The sequence below is a fragment of the Oncorhynchus gorbuscha genome, linkage group LG12 (genome assembly GCF_021184085.1).
Source record: "Oncorhynchus gorbuscha isolate QuinsamMale2020 ecotype Even-year linkage group LG12, OgorEven_v1.0, whole genome shotgun sequence".
Taxonomy (NCBI): Eukaryota; Metazoa; Chordata; class Actinopteri; order Salmoniformes; family Salmonidae; genus Oncorhynchus; species Oncorhynchus gorbuscha.
Window position 1 is genome coordinate 26,789,326 of NC_060184.1, and position 22,349 is coordinate 26,811,674.

Here is a 22,349-nt window from a genome sequence, read left to right on the forward strand (position 1 = left end):
CACTATGGCAGACACAGCCTATATACTTCCATTCCCTGGCTCGAAGGCAGCCTTACAATAAACATGTGTCTGAAGTTTGGTGCTCTGACTGTGTTCTGCAGTGTGGGTGACTGTTCAAAGGCCTGTGTCATCACAAGTTGGAAAGTATTGGAGTTTCAAGGAATCTCAACACACTAATTGAGTCATAATCATTTGGTGCAAAACATCTAGGCTGTATGCGTCTTTATGATTCACATATCTCCTAACCACCCCTCACTTTTATGTTTTAATGAGAAAAGCACGAGTATGCCTTCACATGCTAATGTTTGGTCTGACTGTAGTTTGTAGTTATGTATGGGGAGGGGTAGAAAATACTGCTCTCTAGTTCACACACACTGCCCACTCTTATACACACAGAGGGACAGATCAAGAGTCTCACCTGCCTCTCACTCATCCAGGTGCAATCAAAGGGATGCATCCATAATCTCTCTCTCTCTCTTCTCCTCTCTCTTCTCTCTCTCTCTTCTCCTCTCTCTCTCTCTCTCTCTCTCTCTCTCTCTCTCTCTCTCTCTCTCTCTCTCTCTCTCTCTCTCTCTCTCTCTCTCTCTCTCTCTCTCTCTCTCTCTCTCTTCTCTCTCTCTCTCTCTCTCTCTCCTCTCTCTCTCTCTCTCTCTCTCTCTCTCTCTCTCTCTCTCTCTCTCTCTCTCTCTCTCCTCTCTCTCTTCTCTCTCTCTCTCTCTCTTTTCTCTCTCTCTCTCTCTCTCTTTCTCTCTCTCTCTCTCTCTCTCTCTCTCTCTCTCTCTCTCTCTCTCTCTCTCTCTCTCTCTCTCTCTCTCTCTCTCTCTCTCTCTCTCTCTCTCTCTCTCTCTCTCTCTCTCTCAAATATAACCCCCCAGATGTTTGGGGAGGGGCTGATGACGTCAACATGGTGTGTGATTATCAGAACTCTGTAAGTCTCACTGTTCCTCACCTGGCAGAAACAGGCCAGTGACCGAAGGCAACAGGGCAGTGTGTGATGAACTACAGGAACAACAGTCACCACAGTCCTGCCTGCCTGCTAGTCATCGTCAGGCCTCTCCTCAGCTCCTCAGCGTATCAAGGCCTATTAGTCTTGCTTGGCACTATTTCCCCACAGTCAATGTTTCTCACTCTCTCTGTCAGACCGCATCCTGACTCTTTTTTTCATGTGGTTCACCACGCTCTCTTTCTTTCTTTCTCTCTCTCTCGATTTTTCTCTCCCCATCACCAGATCAGATCATTGCTATTATGGATAACAATAACAATGTTGGCGATAATGCCACCAATGAAGCAGATAGTGTGATGACGGCGATCATTGTGATCTATGGGAGAGGGCCTGCAGCTGGATAGAGATCACAGGGGAGAGGGATTGGAGTGAGAGAGAGAGAGGGAGGGACAGAAGAGAAAGAGGCAGACAGGAGGGGAGGGAGACGGAGAAAGGGGGGATTGATGTTGTTGCCTTAATTGCTGCTCAGATGAGGCAGTGTGTTCTTTCTCCCACCAGGGCTGTTATTAGAGCGGGGGAGGGGGATGCTCCAATCAGAGAGAGCCAGGCATGAGCCGCACTGTCTCATTTATCAATGTCAGACCAGGCCGGTGAAGGCAGAGCCTGGGGGAGGGGGACCGAGCCAGAGAACCACTGCCCAGGTCCCAGAGCATGTCTGCTGGCTGCAGGAGCACCACTCCCAGGGCTGCCCTACTAATCTGTACTGTAACATGGTGGGGATCTGTGGGGGAACTTGGTGGGGATGTGAACCAGAGATAGCATATCGCTTCACACACACTCCACTGTGCTGCACCCCCATCCAGACACTCTCTCTCTCTCTCTCTCTCTCTCTCTCTCTCTCTCTCTCTCTCTCTCTCTCTCTCTCACTCACACACTCACACACACTCACACACACACACACACACACACACACACACACACACACACACACACACACACACACACACACACACACACACACACACACACACACACACACACACACACACACACACACACACACACACACACACACACACACACACACACACACACACACACAGTGCCCCTCTGCCAGAGAGCGCCTTTGAATGAACGAGAGACAAAGCTGTGTGTTGCAGGCCTTTCTTCCTGTTCTGATCCCCTGCTTCTCACTTCCACTGAGTCATCTTTGAAGTTGCTCTGCTTAAGCCTCTGCCATGCCCTCTCATGGCATCGTTTCTCCCTCCGACTTGACAGAATGATTTCTGTCCTGCCTTTTCTTAAGCTGCAGAGTTAAACTGGCACAAGTTCATCCTCAGATCATCATACCCATCAAAGCACTTTTCAAAGGGAATGGCTATTGACCAAACGCCTGGTTCTGTATGGTGGTTGTAGACTGTAGAGGACTGGAGTCTCTTGGCTCGTGCTCAAAGTCTTCTGGGCTGTTGGACCACATGGTCTTCCTCCATCAAAGCCACTGCAGAGTAATCAATGATGACTCTCTTTTGGCCCTGCGGAGTTAAGCCTGTGTGCCAGAGTTTGGGCCTGGGTTGGGTACCTCTTAATAGCCAGCACAGTGAGGCAAGAGGCTGACAGAGCACATTAAAAACAGAATCAGTTCTCTGTGTGTGGAGAAGAATTACAGAGAATCAACTGACTCTGAGGGAAACTAATCAGTCATCAGAGCTTCAGATACCAGGGCCACTTTTGGTCCTTTGTCTCATCTTCTGATGTACTGAATAAGTGACGTACTTTGCAGAAGGATGTGATGAGCTATACTCAGCCAAAAGTTTGAGCGTTGTGACGTAGACGTCTTTTCTCCTACCAGTCTGTGGCCGTTGGGGACAATACATACAAGTACAGCTGCGATCTCAGAATGAAGTAACCCACTGAGCACAGACGTCATTTCAATGTCTAGTTTTTATTTACATTTGGTTAAGTTGTCAACTAACGTGAATTCAACGTGAAATCAACAACACATTTCACCATGTCATTGGATTTAGGTGAAAGTTGGGTGAAAAAAATACTCAATTCCCTTACATTGATGACTTTTAAAAATCGAATCAGTTTTCCACTTTGATTCAACGTCATCACAAAAATATATATATTTTTTGTTGAAATGACATGGAAACGACATTTATTCAGCCAGCTCAATGGCTGGTTGATTGAAATAGATACAGCTTCTTTGGTTTGTAAATGAGTGTCATGGAGCCTGGAGGATCCCATGGAAGGAGAGATTAAACCCCACAGACCTGAGTTATTGGCGTACTGGTAGTAGAGGTGGGAAAACTAGCACATTCTGCTGCTGGCCTATAAATCAAATAAATCAAATTGTATTTGTCAAAAATGCTTGTGCTTCTAGTTCCAACCATGCAGTAATATTTAACAAGTAACCTAACAATTTCACAACTACCTTATACACACAAGTGTAAAGGAATAAATAAGAATATTTACATAAAAATATATGAATGAGTGAGGGCCGAACGGCATAGGCCAGATGCAGTGGATGGTATAGAGTACAGTATGAGATGAGTAATGTAGGGGTACGTAAACATTATATAAAGTGGCATTGTTTAAGGTGGCTAGTGATACATTTATTACATACATTTTTCCATTATTAAAGTGGCTAGAGTTGAGTCAGTATGTTGGCTGCAGCCACTCAATGTTAGTGATGGCTGTTTAACAGTCTGATGGCCTTGAGATAGAAGCTGTTTTTCAGTCTCTCGGTCCCAGCTTTGATGCACCTGTACTGAACTCGCCTTCTGGATGATAGCGGGGTGAACAGGCAGTGGCTCGGGTGGTGGTTGTCCTTGATGATTTCTTTGGCCTTCTTGTTACATCGGGTGGTGTAGGTGTCATGGAGGACAGGTAGTTTGCCCTCAGGGATGTGTTGTGCAGACCTCACTACCCTCTGGAGAACCTTACGGTTATGAGCGGAGCAATTGCCGAACCAGGCAGTGATACAGCCCGACAGGATGCTCTCGATTGTGCATCTGTAAAAGTGAGTGAGTGTTTTTGGTGAATTTCTTCAGCTTCCTGAGGTTGAAAAGGCGCTATTGCACCTTCTTCACCAAGCTGTCTGTGTGGGTGGACCATTTCAGTTTGTCCGTGATGTGTACGCCGAGGAACTTAACTTTCCACCCTGTCCACGACTGTCCCGTCGATGTGGATAGGGGGCTGCTCCCTCTGCTGTTTCCTGAAGTCCACGATTATCTCCTTTATTTTGTTGACATTGAGTGTGAGGTTATTTTCCTGAGGGCCCTCACCTCCTCCCTGTAGGCCGTCTCGTCGTTGTTGGTAATCAAGCCTATCACTGTAGTATCGTCTGCAAACTTGATGATTGAGTCGGAGGCGTACATGGCCACGCAGTCGTGGGTGAACTGGGTGTACAGGAGAGGGCTGAGAACACACCCTTGTGGGGCCCCAGTGTTGAGGATCAGCGGGGTGGAGATGTTGTTACCTACCCTCACCACCTGGGGGCGGCCTGTCAGGAAGTCCAGGACCTAGCTGCACAGGGCGGGGTCGAGACCCAGGGTCTCGAGCTTAATGACGAGTTTGGTGGGTACTATGGTGTTAAATGCTGAGCTGTAGTCGATGAACAGCATTCTTACACAGGTATTCCTCTTGTCCAGATGGGTTAGGGCAGTGTGATTGCGATTGCGTCGTCTGTGGACCTATTGGGGCGGTAAGCAAATTGGAGTGGGTCTAGGGCGTCAGGTAGGGTGGAGGTTATATGGTCCTTGACTAGTCTCTGAAAGCACTTTGTGATGATAGAAGTGATAATGGGTGGTAGTCATTTATCTCAGTTACCTTAGCTTTCTTGGGAACAGGAACAATGGTGGCCCTCTTGAAGCATGTTGGAACAGCAGACTGGTATAAGGATTGATTGAATATGTCCGTAAACTCACGTTCTGCTGCTGGGCTATACAACGACAGTAGCTCCAGCAGAGAAGAGGGCAGATACAGGAGGAGCAGGGGCACCAATCAAACTGGGGCTTGGAAGCGGTCTGAGGATGGGACGTGACGGGGGCAATAGCGTTCCTCAAGTTAAACGACGAGGGAGAGGGTCGACCTCCTGTAGGACAGTAGCCTCCTCTCCTTTCGACGGTCATTTGGACCCAATCCATAAAACAGAGATTTAATTTAGTGCTCACTTCACTGTGACTGTTACCTATTTCTGGAGATCAGCTCCCATGAGTCTCACTAAAGTAGACTCTCTGGACTCCAGTCAAAGAGCCCTGGGGGGGATTGTTCTCACTAGCCACATTTAGACTAGAGAGGGATGAGAGGGGACTGTGAAGGGATGATGTTATGGATGAGTTCACCTCCCAGACTCCAACAGCTAGACAGAGAGAATATCTACCCAGCCCTTCAACCCAAGGTCTTTTACTCCCCTGGTCAGCATGGGACAGAAGATACGATACATCCGTCTACTGTAGGCCATCGCTCCTCAGTAGAGGACACACACACACACACACACAAATGACAGTGCCTCTCTCTCCCTTCTCCACTAAACTGAATCTGAATAATATGGATGGATCTCAGAGGACCTGACACTGTGACTCTCTCTAAACGATGAATCATCTGTGTGCATTAACAATAGCAGTCCAGATCAACTCTCGCTCCCCCATAAACATATGGAGATAACTCGCACACTAATTTTCAAGGCTAATATGCTGCCAAATGAGCAGCTCTGCCCGGATACAGGGGGTCTGGCCCGGTCTGAGTGGCTGGAAGTAGAGCAGCACTAACTCGTGGAGTGAGTGTGTGGTGGGGACAGTGGGCGCAGGCAGGCAGAGAGGCTGGCGGGCAGAAAGGCTGGCGGGCAGAGAGGATAGCGGGCAGAGGGAGAGTGCAAATGCCACCTTGGATAAGGTCTGCTCCATGATTACCCTCATTATTCAGACAGTTTTTGGGGGAGCTGGGAAAGAAGCTCCAGGCAGGCTAGTTAGTCATATCTTACCCTCTTGGAGAGATGGGAGGGAGGAGAGGAACCGCTTACTAGGCAGTGTATAGGAGAGGGGAGGGTTGGAAAAAGCCAAACTCAGCTTCCCCTGTCGGTTCCATCACAGAGTCATACTGAAGATCCTCTCTCACTGCCGCTGAGTTTACGTAGCTACACACACATATGTTTGATTATTCATGTGAGTTTACCTAGGAAGGGCTTTCTAATGGCGTTGACTGCTCTTCCCTGGCAAATAAAACATCATTACACAGCAGCATATATACTCGTCCTTTTCCTCTTCCTCTTCTTCTGTCGACGTAGCTACAATCAAGCCTTTGTTGAAGAGAGAGACATTATACTTGTGATAATGAAAACATGATGTTGTATGATGTTATTCTCATGGGGTTAGTTCAAAAACACATGCTTTGTCATATTCAAGCCTCATTCTCTCCTCCTGGTTCTTGTGTGTGTGTGTGTGTGTGTGTGTGTGTGTGTGTGTGTGTGTGTGTGTGTGTGTGTGTGTGTGTGTGTGTGTGTGTGTGTGTGTGTGTGTGTGTGTGTGTGTGTGTGTGTGTGTGTGTGTGTGTGTGTGTGTGTGTGTGTGTGTGTGTGTGTGCTTCTGATGTGTTTTGCTAAATAACTCAATGGTGATGTAAATGTTAATGCTGGGTTAAACAATTCTTTCACACAACAGCAAGTGTAGTATGTGTGATGGAGGCTAACACGTGCCCATACAGAAAATGTCAATTCAAATCATCAACAAACAATTTCATTGTAATTCTTGCAGAGATAGATAGGGAGAAATGAAAGAATGTGCTATCAATCATTACTGTATTTAAAAAAAAAAAGTTTTTAAAAGGAAAGGAAAATATAAACGGGAATATTACTGAAAGTGCTCAAACATTTTGTCCGTGGTGCTTATTTTCTCTTTTATTTTAGAGAACACAATTTGTCTTCCCTCTCATTGTGTCCCTTCCATTTAGAGTGCTAAAGACTGGCTTTAGTTTATCACGCTCGACTGAAGGATGCATACAAGTCAAAATGTATTAGTCGGAGCACTTCTGAGAGGATGGAAGCAATACACACAGTCAGCTGGTCTTATATTCACTTCTTCCCTTCATTTCTGGGTCAGCTTTTCTGAATCTGTAAAAGAAAGGGGCAGACAATATACATTGGCAAGAAAAAGTATGTGAACCCTTTGGAATTACCTGGTTTTCTGCATCAATTGGTCATCAATTTGGATCTGATTTCCATTTGGGTCACAACAACAGACAAACACAGTCTGCTTAAACGAATAACACACAGACAATTCTACATTTTCATGTGTCCGAACACACCGTGTAAACATTGCACCTGTGCAGGGTGGGAAAAGTATGTGAACCCTTGGATTTAATAACACGTTGAACCTCCTTTGGAAACCAAATGTTTTCTGTAGTTGCGGATCAGACCTGCACAACAGTCAGGAGGAATTCTGGACCATTCCTTTTTACAAAACTGTTTCAGTTCTGCAATACTCTCGGGATGTCTGATGTGAACCGCTCCCGGGGTCATGCCACAGCATCTCAATCAGGTTGAGGTCAGGACTCTGACTGGGCCACTCCAGAAGGGTTCACATACTTTTTCATGCCACTGTAGATGTATTTCTTTCCAATTTTCCAGTCAAATAAATAGCGTAGTATTAGTTGTATTTTTCTCTTCAGTCTTCTACAGATTTCAGTGTGTGTGTGTGTCCATGTATGAGTAGTGAATGATGAAGTGTGCTTTTGAGGGTGACTGCCCTTCACAGTGGCATCATGTTTAACAGGGAGGGAGGGGGGACATGTGTCCTGGGGAGCAGGGTGACATGGAGCAGTTTGGTGCATGGTGGGGGGAAAGAGGACCGAGGGGGTTAGGGGGTGTCAGTTGGGCTAGGGAGGGAGTTTGGTGGTATTTCCTGGTTTCTCCTCTGTGTCTCGTGTCGCTACCCGCCTTCCCTCGCTCGCTACCCGCCTACCCGCACGCGCGCACGCACACACACACACACACACACACACACACACACACACACACACACACACACACACACACACACACACACACACACACACACACACACACACACACACACACACACACACACACACACACACACACACACACACACACACACACACACACACACACACACACACACACACACACACACACACACACTGAGCAGAGCAGAGTGAGGTTGCGAGTCATTAATATTCTGTCTGGACTCATTGTTTTCCCCTGCTGACATTTACATTTAGATTGTTTATCTTACAGCGGGAGGCGTCCAGCCATTAATGAACACGCTTCTGTTCGGTTGTTCCCCAATGGCTGTGATTACTGCCACCACACTAAGATAATGAGATGGGGGTGGGAGGCTGGGTGTGGGTTTAGGGCTGGGGGTGGGGGGCTGGGTGTGGGTGTGGGTCTAGGGCTGGGGGTGGGTCTAGGGCTAAGGGTGGGTTTAGGGCTGGGGGTGGGGCTGGGGGTGGGTTTAGGGCTGGGGGTGGGTCTAGGGCTGAGGGTGGGTTTACGGGTTTTATTATTATTATATATTATATATTATTATATTATTATATATTATATATTATTATATTATTATTATTATATTACGGGTTGGGGCTAGGGCTGGGGGTGGGTTTAGGGCTGGGGGGGCTAGGGCTGGGGGTGGGTTTAGGGCGGAGGGTGGGTTTAGGGCTGGGGTTTAGACTGGGGGTGGGGCTGGGGCTGCGGCTGTGCGATATACCCCAGCCTCTATGGGGTGAAGAGGCTGGGGTAATTGGGGCTGGGGTATTGTGGATGGGGTATAGGGGCATATGCATATGTATACACCCCCTTTGCTATAAAGCCCCTAAATAAGATCTGGTGCAACCAATTACCTTCAGAAGTCACATAATTAGTTAGATTGCACACAGGTGGGCTTTATTTAAGTGTCACATGATCTGTCACATGATCTCAGTATATATACACCTGTTCTGAAAGGCCCCAGAGTCTGCAACACCACCAAGCAAGTGGCACCACCAAGCAAGCAGCACCATGAAGACCAATTAGCTCTCCAAACAGGTCAGGGAGAACGTTGTGGAGAAGTAAAGATCTGTAACTTTGAACGTCCCACAGAGCACCATTAAATCCATTATAAAAAATGAAAGAATATGGCACCACAACAAACCTGCTAAGAGAGGGCCGCCCACCAAAACTCACGGACCAGGCAAGGAGGACATTAACCAGAGAGGCAACAAAGAGACCAAAGATAACCTGGAAGGAGCTGCAAAGATAATCAACCACGTTTGGTGTTCGCCAAAAGTCATGTGGGAAACTCCTCAAACATATGGAAGAAGGTACTCTGGTCAGATGAGACTAAAATTGAGCTTTTTGGCCATCATGGAAACTGCTATGTCTGGCGCAAACCCAACACCTCTCATCACCCCAAGGACCCCATCCCCACAGTGAAGCATGGTGGTGGCAGCCTCATGCTGTGGGAATGTTTTTCATTGGCAGGGACTGGGAAACTGGTCAGAATTGAAGTAATGATGCATGGCGCTAAATATAGGCACATTCTTGAGGGAAACCTTCCAGCAGGACAATGACCCTAAGAATACTGCTTAAGCAACACTTGAGTGGTTTAAGGGGAAACATTTACATGTCTTGGATCGGCCTAGTCAAAGCCCAGACCTCAATCCAATTGAGAATCTGTTGCATGACTTAAAGATTGCTGTACACCAGCAGAACCCATCCAGCTTGAAGGAGCTGGAGCAGTTTTGCCTTGAGGAATGGGCAAAAATCCCAGTGGCTAGATGTACCAAGCTTATAGAGACATACACCAAGAGACTTGCAGCTGTAGTTGCTGCAAAAGGTGGCTCTACAAAGTATTGCCTTTTTTGGCTTATTTCTTTGTTTCACTATAAAAATATTTTTTATCTTCAAAGTGGTAGGCATGTTGTGTAAATCAAATGATTGAAACCCCCCCAAAATCTATTTTAATTCCAGGTTGTAAGGCAACAAAATAGGAAAAAATCTATGAGAGGGTATGGGCCCTATGGTATGGCCACAGCAGAAAGCCATGGTGCATTGCAGATTAGGATAATACCCCCGTAGCACCATTCTTCTCTCCGGTGACACGGTCGTCAGGTGTACAGTGTTTCCTCCGACACATTGGTGCGGCTCGCTTCCGGGTTAAGGGTGCATTGTGTCAAGAAGCAGTGCGGCGTGGTTGGGTCATGTTTTCGATGACGCATGGCTCTTGACCTTCGCCTCTCTCGAGACCGTACGGGAGTTGCAGGGATGAGACAAGACTGTAACTACCAAATGGATACCATGAAATTGGGGAGAAAAAGGGGTAAAAGTAAAAAGAAATGAAAATATATATGTATATTTGTATATATATATATGTATATTATATGCCAATATATGCCAGCTTTAGCCCAGGACTGATATTCCACAATGCAATGATTTCAAATCTATGGTTCACTGGCAGAGGTTTTGGCAGTCATGGGAATGAAACTGGAGTATACCTGGGACCATGTCACTAGTATGCTACATGTAGCATTGGCTTGAGTCCCTATGTGCTGAACTCTGGGAAACATTCTGGGCTGGTGAGCAGTGTGGATGTAAAAGTGATTTAATGATGTTTGTTCTAATGCATTCTCCTCACTCCACTCTCACAGATTAAATTAGTTGGGCCCAGCTAGGCTCCATGCTAGCCTGCCTGTTCACAGCACTTTAGCAGCAATCTTCCAATTCCAAAATGGAGGGGGTTTATTGAGGCTGGCCAGGAGACAGAGCCTCTCAGTGTGTCTTCTGTCACTCAGGTCAACATGACAGAGTCTTTACACAAACACAGGGTCGAACATCTTTTTCATCCAACTAACCTTGCCAACTTTCTGTATGAATAATAAGGCGGACTGTTCTGAAAATGAAGTCACCTAAAACATCTCTATAGTCAGAGAGATTGTGTGTGTTTTAAGTAAAGGCAGCGTTTCTTTAACCTCACAGCTGAGCTCTGCATCCCACATCACAACATGTTTCACATCAGAAGAGAAGAAAACTCTGTTTGAGGTGATGAAACTGTCCCTGCCCTGCAGCGGGAGTTAGACCTGTCATGCTGATGATATTATCATGGACCGCCATAGTGCAGAGGATAGGTGAACATATACAAGACACCATCTTTGTCCTCTGAAGTAGAGATGGCCTATCCTGGTCAACGTCTACCTCTTATACCTAGCTGCTAATCACTTCTCTGTAGAACTGAAGGAAGCAAATTAGTGTAAGCAAAACTATGACTGACTGACAGATAAAGTAAGGATTGACGTATGGACTGACGGAGAGACAGATTGACAGAGATACAAACTGAAAGAGAGAAGGACTGACACAGAGATGGACAGAGAGGCGGACTGACAGAGAGAGAGACAGAGAGACGGACTGACAGATAGATAGACGGACAGAGAGACGGACTGACAGAGAGCGAGACAGAGAGACGGACTGACAGAGAGACGGACTGACAGAGAGAGAGACAGAGAGACGGACTGACAGAGAGACGGACTGACAGAGAGAGAGACAGAGAGACGGACTGACAGATAGAGAGACGGACAGAGAGACGGAGAGACAGACTGACAGAGAGAGAGACAGAGAGACGGACTGACAGATAGAGAGACGGACAGAGAGACAGACTGACAGAGAGAGAGACAGAGAGACGGACTGACAGATAGAGAGACGGAGAGACCGACTGACCGAGACGGACAGAGAGACGGAGAGACGGACTGACAGAGAGAGAGACAGAGACGGACTGACAGAGAGAGAGACAGAGACAGACTGACAGAGAAACGAATGGAGAGACGGACAGAGAGATGGAGATTTGGACTGACTGACAGAGAGACGTACTGACTGAGACGTACTGACAGAGAGACGTACTGACAGAGACGTACTGACATAGAGACGTACTGACATAGAGACGTACTGACATAGAGACGTACTGACAGAGAGACCGACTGACAGACTGACAGAGAGACGGACTGACAGAGAGACGTACTGACAGAGAGACCGACTGACAGACTGACAGAGAGACGGACTGACAGAGAGACGTACTGACAGAGAGACCGACTGACAGACTGACAGAGAGACGGACTGACAGAGAGACGGACTGACAGAGAGACGGACGGACTGACAGAGAGACGGACGGACTTACAGAGAGACGGACGGACTGACAGAGAGACGGACGGACTGACAGAGAGACGGACGGACAGAGAGACGGACTGACAGAGAGACGGACTGACAGAGAGACGTACTGACAGAGAGACGTACTGACAGAGAGACGTACTGACATAGAGACGTACTGACATAGAGACGTACTGACATAGAGACGTACTGACAGAGAGACGTACTGACAGAGAGACGGACTGACAAAGAGACGGACTGACAGAGAGACGTACTGACAGAGAGACGTACTGACAGAGAGACGTACTGACAGAGAGACGTACTGACAGAGAGACGGACTGACGGACTGACAGAGAGACGGACTGACAGAGAGACAGAGATAATGACTGACAGAGAGGCAGAGAGACCTACTGACAGAGAGACGGAAAGACAGACTGACTGACTGACAGAGAGAGACGGACTGACAGAGAGGCAGAGAGACTGACTGACAGGGAGACAGAGAGACTGACTGACAGAGAGACAGACGGACTGACGGAGGCCGTGGTGGGTGTGTGACTACGGTGCTGCAGTAGATTGTCTGGTGCTCGGTCTCCAGCTGACTGTATCGGCACGCCTGGCTGCCATGGCGACGCGCTCATGCATGAAGACAGCGCAGCGAGGACATGGCTGACTCCAGATGTTGGGCTCACCCCCCCCCCCATTTATCCTAATCCACACACACTGCCCTCCACAACAGTAGGCCATCTGCAACACACACACACACACACACACACACACACACACACACACACACACACACACACACACACACACACACACACACACACACACACACACACACACACACACACACACACACACACACACACACACACACACACACACACATACATTAGCTCAGCCAGGTGGCTCTGTAGCCCCAATTGGACTTCTTCCACCTCTGGCTTTGTCAGTTGATTTCAATGATTCCAGTTGCTCTGAAATCATGCAGGGATGAATGGGAGTGTTTAAATGGGTCAGTGTGTGCGTAAGCTGCAAAACCCCCCCAGGTGAATTTTCACTGCCTTTATTTTGTGATGGCAAAGTACCTCTTTGTGTTGGGTAATTAGTTTACTGGAATAGAACCAACTGCAGTCATGCCCCACAACACATCCGTTTCTAGTGATGGTGCTCCTCGTATGGAAGGGGCTAGCTACTGCAAATGCAAGAAAAGCAATCCCTCCTCAGTCCTTCCACACCAGAGATAGACCAGACTATCTTACAATGGCCGGTCATTATTGTATCAGTGGTGAGTGTGTCAGTGTGTAAGCGTTTGTTTGGTAGGTAGTGTGTGTGCACGTGTGTGTTTGGCATGCGCTCGTGCGTGTGTGTGTGTATGTCTGTGTTTGACTGACAGAGACCTTCTCCATTGTTCTCTGTGTGTCCTACAGCCAAGCACGACGTCAACGGCAACAGGGCTGTTCCACCATTCCCCGAGGGACTTCAGATGTCTATGTTTGGTAAGTGATCCGTATGAGAAGAGGAGGGAGTACGGGAGGGAGGGGGGAAGGGGGAGAGGAGAGAGGGAGCAGGGGATAGGGGGAAAGAGGGGAGGATGACACCCGGACAGTATAGTGTAATTAGTCCCCCCCCCTCGATATTCAGTTAGGTTCAGAAAAATAAGTGAAAAACAAAAAGAAGATAAAGAGAGAGAATAGAGGGGTGGGATGGGTAGGAGGAAGGGGTGCAGAGATTAATTGCAGGGGGTGATTAGGATCTCTTTAATAGAATGCATTAGTTCAGCTCCTCTTTTCTCCATTCGGGGAGTCAAACTGTGTAATCCATCAGGACAGACAGCAGAGAAATCAGCCTCTTTATGTCCCAGGCCTGTGTACAAATAAGCATGTTTTAAAGCAGTCTTACATGCTCTTGTTTCAAATCACAAATCCCCCTGTGGACAGCCTTAAAAGGTGCCAGTTACCCTTGACTTGACTTCAGCCTGCCTTTTGAACTTGACACTGTAAGGTTCTATCTGTATAAACTCATTTAAACTTGACACTGTAAGGTTCTATCTGTATAAACTCATTTAAACTTGACACTATAAGGTTCTATCTGTATAAACTCATTTAAACTTGACACTATAAGGTTCTATCTGTATAAACCCATTTAAACTTGGTACTATAAGGTCCTATCTGTATAAAACCATTTAAACTTGGCACTATAAGGTCCTATCTGCAATGCAATCACAAACCTGAACAAATACAGACAGGCTAATCAGAACACGTCTTTGCCATCTTCCTCTAGGTATGTCTGGGCTAGTCTAGTCAGCAATAATGGCACACAAGCAAAAACAACAGGCAGAAATCTGAAAGTAAATGTTGTTGTCACATCGTTGTTCAGTGATGACCGCAATTCATCTGATGACCATAATACATGTCTTAATGTATTTGATGATGTGTTCTGACTCTATCTTGGTAATATAGTGTTATTTTATCATTAACGTATACAAATAGCTACAATCTGTCTGAACCCAGACGGACATTTCAGAGCCATAAGATTCTATCTGCAATTGCATCCCTTTAAAAAAACTGATTTACAAATGTCTCAGGATTGTGATACTCAGCACTTTAGGTACGTGAGGACGTTAATGGATATGAAAGAAGAATTCACAACAAAACGGTTCTGAGATCTGGAATGTTAAAAATTTGATGCTCAATATCTCAGAACTGTGCATTTGTGACCTTAATGTCTCAAGGTCACAAGTATTTTCTGTCTTGTCTTAAATGGATGGTCTCTTGCTGTTTGTTTCTGACAGAAGTATGTTCTGTTAAAGGGAGGGTCTGTTTCTGACTAAGGTGTGTTGTGTTAAAGGGATGGGCTGTTTCTGGGGAGCAGAGAGGAAGTTCTGGAAGCAGAAGGGGGTCTACTCCACCCAAGTGGGCTATGCTGGAGGCCTCACCCCCAACCCCACCTACGAAGAGACCTGCACAGGTACCACTCAACATAGATAGCTATCAACAATGCCCCTGACTCTGTCACAATGTCCAAATGCTTGTAGAACAAACAGCGTGCTCGCAATAATTCACTATTTTGACTATCGTGTGTCATAAGCCGCCCTCCACACCCCGTGTGCGTAACACACTATCCAGCCTCATAAATGATGCACGTGTTGATCATCTCCTCATGTTAAATCGACTTCTACACGTATTTAATGAATGTCCTTACATTCCTATCAGATACTACTGTACTGAACATGCAGCAGCAGGAGAATAATACACAGTTAGTCAGTAGCAGAGGTGTTTATATTGACAGTAATTCAGCTCTTAGTTTTCTCACAACCTGTCCATGAAAACACAATGGAATCCCACAGGCCCGATTTCTAGTGGAGCAGGGAAACGGTTGCCACAAATGGTTGACCGCGGTCTAGCATGGTGTGTGTGTGTGTGTGTGTTTAATGATCCTGACAGTTAAGGAGTGCGTGTAAAGGCCATTGTCTGGTAAACACCCGTATCTGTCTGTATTCTACTTTCTAAGTGTGTGTGCAGTGTGTGACTAGAGAAATCCACCAGGAGGAGCATCACTACAGTAGCTCTATGGTTCTGTGATGGGATGTCCTCATTCTGCCTCCCTCCTCTTCGTAACACAGCAGCTACACTAGGTGTATTTTGAGCTGTCTATTGAAATGGAGAATAAAAAAATAGGTTTGGAAATGAGAATCCAAATCAGCGGTGGAAGAAAGTCGACGTGGTTCAGACAGTGAACTTTGCTCTCTACAGTTTGCCTTTCGTTGCGATAATGGGAGTTGGGTGTTTTGGGGCATTATCCAAACACTGTCAGCTGTCTCTGTGTTATTTTTAGATGCGCCCACACTGTATCTCCATCCTGCTTTGAGGGATTTAGGATTTAGGAAATTAGATTTTGCTCTCAGTGTGAATGTAGTTTTCTGGGTATAGGAGGTAACATCATAAAACCCTGCTGGGTGTTCCTCTGAGGACTGAGGGCTTTGTCTGAACCCTCATGACCAGCACTGACCTTCACAGACTTGGCTGGGCCCTCGGTTTCCTCGGCAGGGGACCAGAAATCCTCACAAGGATAGTAAAGAAAGTAAAATTTGGACAAGTGGGGACATTTTGCCGGTCCCCACAAGGAAACAGACTATTTTAGGCATAGTGGTTAGGTTTAGGGTTCGTATTACAATCAGGGTTAGGAGTAAGGGTTAGGGTTCGGAGTTAGGGGTTAGGGAAAATACGATTTTGAATGGGAACCAATTGTTTGGTCCCTCAACGATACTAAAAGAAACGCGCGTGTGTGTGAGACTGTGTGTGTATGTGTGTGTGTTCATTTTATTTATGTTTTGTTATCATTCGTTTTCTGTTCTGGCAGTAGTGGAACTGCCCTGTAGAATGTAGTATGTGGGGTACTGCGCTGAGGTGGGTAGCTGTCCATCTGGTGGTGCTGAAATCCTGCCTCAGCTCACTGACTGCCACTCACTGTTACAAGATGTTACTGACAGTTTCTGACTGTTACTGACAACTCCTGACGGCTACTGACTACTCCTGACGGCTACTGACTACTACTGACGGCTACTGACTACTACTGACGGCTATTGACTGCTATTGACTGTTAATGACTGCTATTGACTGCTATTGACCGTTAATGACTGCTATTGACTGTTAATGACTGCTATTGACTGTTAATGACTGCTATTGACTGCTATTGACTGCTATTGACTGTTACTGACTGTTACTGACTGTTACTGACTGCTATTGACTGTTACTGACTGTTACTGACTGCTATTGACTGCTATTGACTGCTATTGACTGCTATTGACTGTTACTGACTGTTACTGACTGTTACTGACTGCTATTGACTGCTATTGACTGTTACTGACTGTTACTGACTGCTATTGACTGTTACTGACTGTTACTGACTGCTATTGACTGCTATTGACTGTTACTGACTGTTACTGACTGTTACTGACTGCTATTGACTGTTACTGACTGTTAATGACAGCTATTGACTGCTATTGACTGTTAATGACTGCTATTGACTGCTATTGACTGTTAATGACTGCTATTGACTGCTATTGACTGTTACTGACTGTTACTGACTGTTACTGACTGCTATTGACTGTTACTGACTGCTCATTACTGTTACTGACTGACTCCTTGCTGTCCCCAGTCCACCTGGCCATGCTGCTGCTCCAGTTTCAACTGTTCTGCCTTACTATTATTCGACCATGCTGGTCATTTATGAACATTTGAACATCTTGGCCATGTTCTGTTATAATCTCCACCCAGCACAGCCAGAAGAGGACTGGCCACCCCACATATGCTCTCTCTAATTCTCTCTTTCTTTCTCTCTCTCGGAGGACCTGAGCCCTAGGACCGTGCCCCAGGACTACCTGACATGATGACTCCTTGCTGTCCCCAGTCCACCTGACTGTGCTGCTGCTCCAGTTTCAACTTTTCTGCCTTATTATTATTCGACCATGCTGGTCATTTATGAACATTTGAACATCTTGGCCATGTTCTGTTATAATCTCCACCCGGCACAGCCAGAAGAGGACTGGCCACCCCACATAGCCTGGTTCCTCTCTAGGTTTCTTCCTAGGTTTTGGCCTTTCTAGGGAGTTTTTCCTAGCTACCGTGCTTCTACACCTGCATTGCTTGCTGTTTGGGGTTTTAGGCTGGGTTTCTGTACAGCACTTTGAGATATCAGCTGATGTACGAAGTGCTATATAAATAAATTTGATTTGATTTGATACTGACTGTTACTGACTGTTACTGACTGTTACTGACTGCTATTGACTGCTATTGACTGTTACTGACTGTTACTGACTGTTACTGAATGTTACTGACTTTTACTGACCGTTACTGACTGCTATTGACTATTACTGACTGCTACTGACTGCTACTGACTGTTCCTGAATGCTACTGACGGCTACTGACTGTTACTGACTGTTACTGACTGTTACTGACTGTTACTGACTGCTATTGACTGCTACTGACTGGTACTGACTGTTACTGACTGTTATTGACTGTTACTGACTGCTATTGATCGCTACTGACTGTTACTGACTGTTACTGACTGTTACTGACTGTTACTGACTGCTATTGACTGTTACTGACTGCTACTGACTGCTACTGACTGTTACTGACTGCTACTGACTGTTACTGGCTGCTACTGACTGCTACTGACTGTTACTGTCTGCTACTGACTGTTACTGATGCTACTGACCTGCTATTGACTGTTACTGACTGTTACTGACTGCTACTGACTGTTACTGGCTGTTACTGACTGCTACTGACTGCTACTGACTTACTGGATGTTACTGACTGCTACTGACTGCTACTGACTTACTGGTTGCTACTGACTGTTAATGACTGCTATTGAATGCTACTGACTGCTACTGACTGCTATTGATTGTTATTGAATGCTACTGACTGCTATTGACTGTTACTGACTGCTACTGACTTACTGGATGCTACTGACTGCTACTCTGCTACTGACTGCTATTGACTGTTACTGACTGCTACTGACTGCTATTGACTGTTACTGACTGCTACTGACTGCTATTAACTGTTACCGACTGTTACTCACTGCTTCTGGGGCTGCAGATCAATGTGAGGGGGTTTATGCCCTGTGTGGCTGTAGAAAGATAACTGTACCCCTCCTTCCCCTAATCCCAGCAGAGCGTCTGCAGTGTGCAGATTGGAACGGGATCCTGTGTCAACAAGGGATTAGGGGTTGCAGGAATGTATTGAACAGACAACCGACACAAAGACAGAGAAGCAGAGAGAGAATGGAGGAAAGCACCATTTGGATGAGGGATGTGTACAGTAGAAAATAGGACAGGGCAGTACATGAATACAGGGCTGGAGGTCACAAGTCCTCATTGTCTTTGAACACCATAGTTGGTGAATCACAGTCAATCACATTTGAAAAGGAAATCTGAATAGAAAAGAGTGTAACGTATTCTTTGCTCCAGCCCATGCATATAGTGCAGTGGGATGCAGAGAGTGGTGGCATATGGACTTCTGACTTCTGCTGAGCCTCATGCTGGCAGCCGTGTTGCCCATCCTCCTCTGAGCTGCCAGCGGATGATGTGTGTGTGTGTGTGTGTGTGTGTGTGTGTGTGTGTGTGTGTGTGTGTGTGTGTGTGTGTGTGTGTGTGTGTGTGTGTGTGTGTGTGTGTGTGTGTGTGTGTGTGTGTGTGTGTGTGTGTGTGTGTGTGTGTGTGTGTGTGTCTGGCGTCCTTCAGCTCACCCTGAACACACAGCTCCACTGCCAGGCCCACCAGCTGAGCGAGGGAGCCACCGGATGGAGGAGAAAGGAGAAATAAAGAGAGGCTGAAAGAGAGACAATGGAAGGATGGATTTGAAAGAAAGAATTGTTTACAGAGAGAGAGAATGGTAGAGGGAGGGAGAAAATTGATTCCTGAATTTGAGTGTGCGTCTGTGCAATCAACTGTGCATGCGCTCGTGTGTGTGTGTGTGCACAAAATTATACACCATATCAGTTGTGTCCCATGTACTCCCACGTTCCTCCTCCTGTCTCCAGGACATCACTGTGTTCTTCCATCAGGTTTATTGTACAGTTCCTCTGTAGCGTCGGTCTGTAATGAGAGTGACCCTACAGGTTAGTTCTTATTACTTTTTTAATATCCCAGCTGTAGATGTGCTGCAGATAGTGGAGAACACAGCCTTATGAGGTGATATTAAACACACACCAATCTCAGTGGAATAAAGTAATCTCGCTAGAAATGTCTTGAATTAGGAATAGAAGAGTGGCCCGTTATATGAAACACTGTTTTACTCGGTCATATTGAGATGTGAACTTTTGTGAATGTCCCTCGGCACTAGACATTCAACTGCCAGTGAGGGAGGAAGCGAGTGTGGGGAGCTTGATGATACAAAGTAGGGGATGAGATGACAGAAAGAGAAAGGAGGAGGTAGAAGTGGAAGAGTGAATGAAAGAGTTCTCCAAACAGCTCTATCCAATCAGCCCATCCTGGGTCTCCAGCTTGCGTGGTTGGAGGACACTCCTACTGTACCTCCAGAGCCCTGGGCCAGAGGGGATCTCTTCTTGGTTAAAACATTCAGAACTCCTCCAGGACAGCAGCTCACGACTGGACTGGAGAACAAGAGACACTCACAGTCAGGCTTTTCGCTGCTTCTAGCGAGTTGATATAAAACACAAGGTTACTTATCCACAGAGCTAGAATGAGATTATCATAAACCACTCCTAATCTTAACCAGAGGGATAAGGATATATCTGATCCTGGACCAGTGGATTGGGGCAACTTTCTGCCTATTTCTCCTAACCTCCCCATCTCTCCTGTCTTCTGCTGTCTCCTTCAGGTAGAACAGGTCATACTGAGGTTGTCCGGGTGGTCTGGGAGCCAGAGAAGACAAGTTTCTACAAACTGCTCAAGGTGTTTTGGGAGAGCCACAACCCAACTCAAGGTAAAACCCTGTCTGTCCATCCACACACAGACACCTCTGTTATATACAACTACAGTATTTCCAAACAACGTGCCGTAATTTAAACCAAGTCTATACTGCTTTCTCTCTGCCCTAAGCTATCCATAGCAAAATGATGAGTCCGCCATTTACGAGCGCCTACAATCAGGGTTTTATAGAATGAAGGAAGGGAGGAAGGGAGGGAAGGAGAGGGAGAGAGGGAGAGAGAGAGAGTCACACTCCACCCAGAGAGGTGCCTGGAGTGTGTGACCTAATCACACACAGCGCTGTGAGTGTGTGTTTAATTTGACCCTTGTTGACCCTGTGTGAGTGTGTGTGAGTCCACAGGGTACACACGGCCCCAGAGAAATGTGCCTCTCTGTGTTAGCCCTGACCCCTCCTCACCTCAGGCACGTCAACTCCACTGGCCAGCCCAACCTCTGGACAACCTTAAACACACACACACAATGACACACAGTGGAGAAGAAGATACACACACAGTATGACCCAGAGTAGAATACACACAGTGTGACCCAGAGTAGAATACACACAATGTGACCCAGAGTAGAATACACACAATATGACCCAAAGTAGAATACACACAGTATGACCCAGAGTAGAATACACACAGTATGACCCAGAGTAGAATTCACACAGTATGACCCAGAGTAGAATACACACAGTATGACCCAGAGTAGAATACACACAGTATGACCCAGAGTAGAATACACACAGTATGACCCTGAGTAGAATACACACAATATGACCCAAAGTAGAATACACACAGTATGACCCAGAGTAGAATACGCACAGTGTGACCCAGAGTAGAATACACACAATGTGACCCAGAGTAGAATACACACAATATGACCCAAAGTAGAATACACACAGTATGACCCAGAGTAGAATACACACAGTATGACCCAGAGTAGAATTCACACAGTATGACCCAGAGTAGAATACACACAGTATGACCCAGAGTAGAATACACACAGTATGACCCAGAGTAGAATACACACAGTATGACCCTGAGTAGAATACACACAATATGACCCAAAGTAGAATACACACAGTATGACCCAGAGTAGAATACGCACAGTATGACCCAGAGTAGAATACACACAGTATGACCCAGAGTAGAAAACACACAGTATGACCCAGAGTAGAATACACACAGTGTGACCCCGAGTAGAATACACACAGTATGACCCAGAGTAGAATACACACAGTATGACCCAGAGAAGAATACACACAGTATGACCCAGAGTAGAATACACACAATATGACCCAGAGTAGAATACACACAATATGACCCAGAGTAGAATACATACAGTATGACCCAGAGTAGAATACACACAGTATGACCCAGAGTAGAATACACACAGTATGACCCAGAGTAGAATACATACAGTATGACCCAGAGTAGAATGCACACAGTATGACCCAGAGTAGAATACACCCAGTATGACCCACATTGTTGATGACTTTCTTCCACACTGTTGACAGTACTACGTTATCATTCTCAGGTCACTTCAGTGTCATGAATCATGACCTACTTCCGGAGTGGTTTGGCTCCAGAATACTGCTGTTGCACATAACGTGCAGAATATAACTGTTCATTTCCTCCATTCAACTTTTTCAAAGATGCTATTTTAGATTTGATGGTTTGATATGGTGGGCTCAAAGAAAGATCCCGATTAAATCAAATATGCATCCATAATGCATTACCCACACTGAGTGTACAAAACATTAAGAACACCTGCTGTTTCTATGACATAGACTGACCAAGATAATCCAGGTGAAAGCTATGATCCCTTATTGATGTCAGCTGTTA

At 46.2% G+C, this 22,349-nt stretch overlaps 1 protein-coding gene across 1 annotated transcript in view; it reads left to right on the plus strand.

The window, feature by feature from the left end:
- LOC123990794 (mitochondrial peptide methionine sulfoxide reductase-like) overlaps positions 1–22,349 on the plus strand; it is a 116,055-nt gene that overhangs the window by 61,147 nt on the left and 32,559 nt on the right. Inside the window, exons 2-4 of the mRNA XM_046291671.1 lie at positions 13,502–13,570; positions 14,922–15,041; positions 20,414–20,518. Coding sequence (XP_046147627.1) covers positions 13,502–13,570; positions 14,922–15,041; positions 20,414–20,518 — 294 coding nt within the window. The remainder of the gene's footprint in view (positions 1–13,501; positions 13,571–14,921; positions 15,042–20,413; positions 20,519–22,349) is intronic.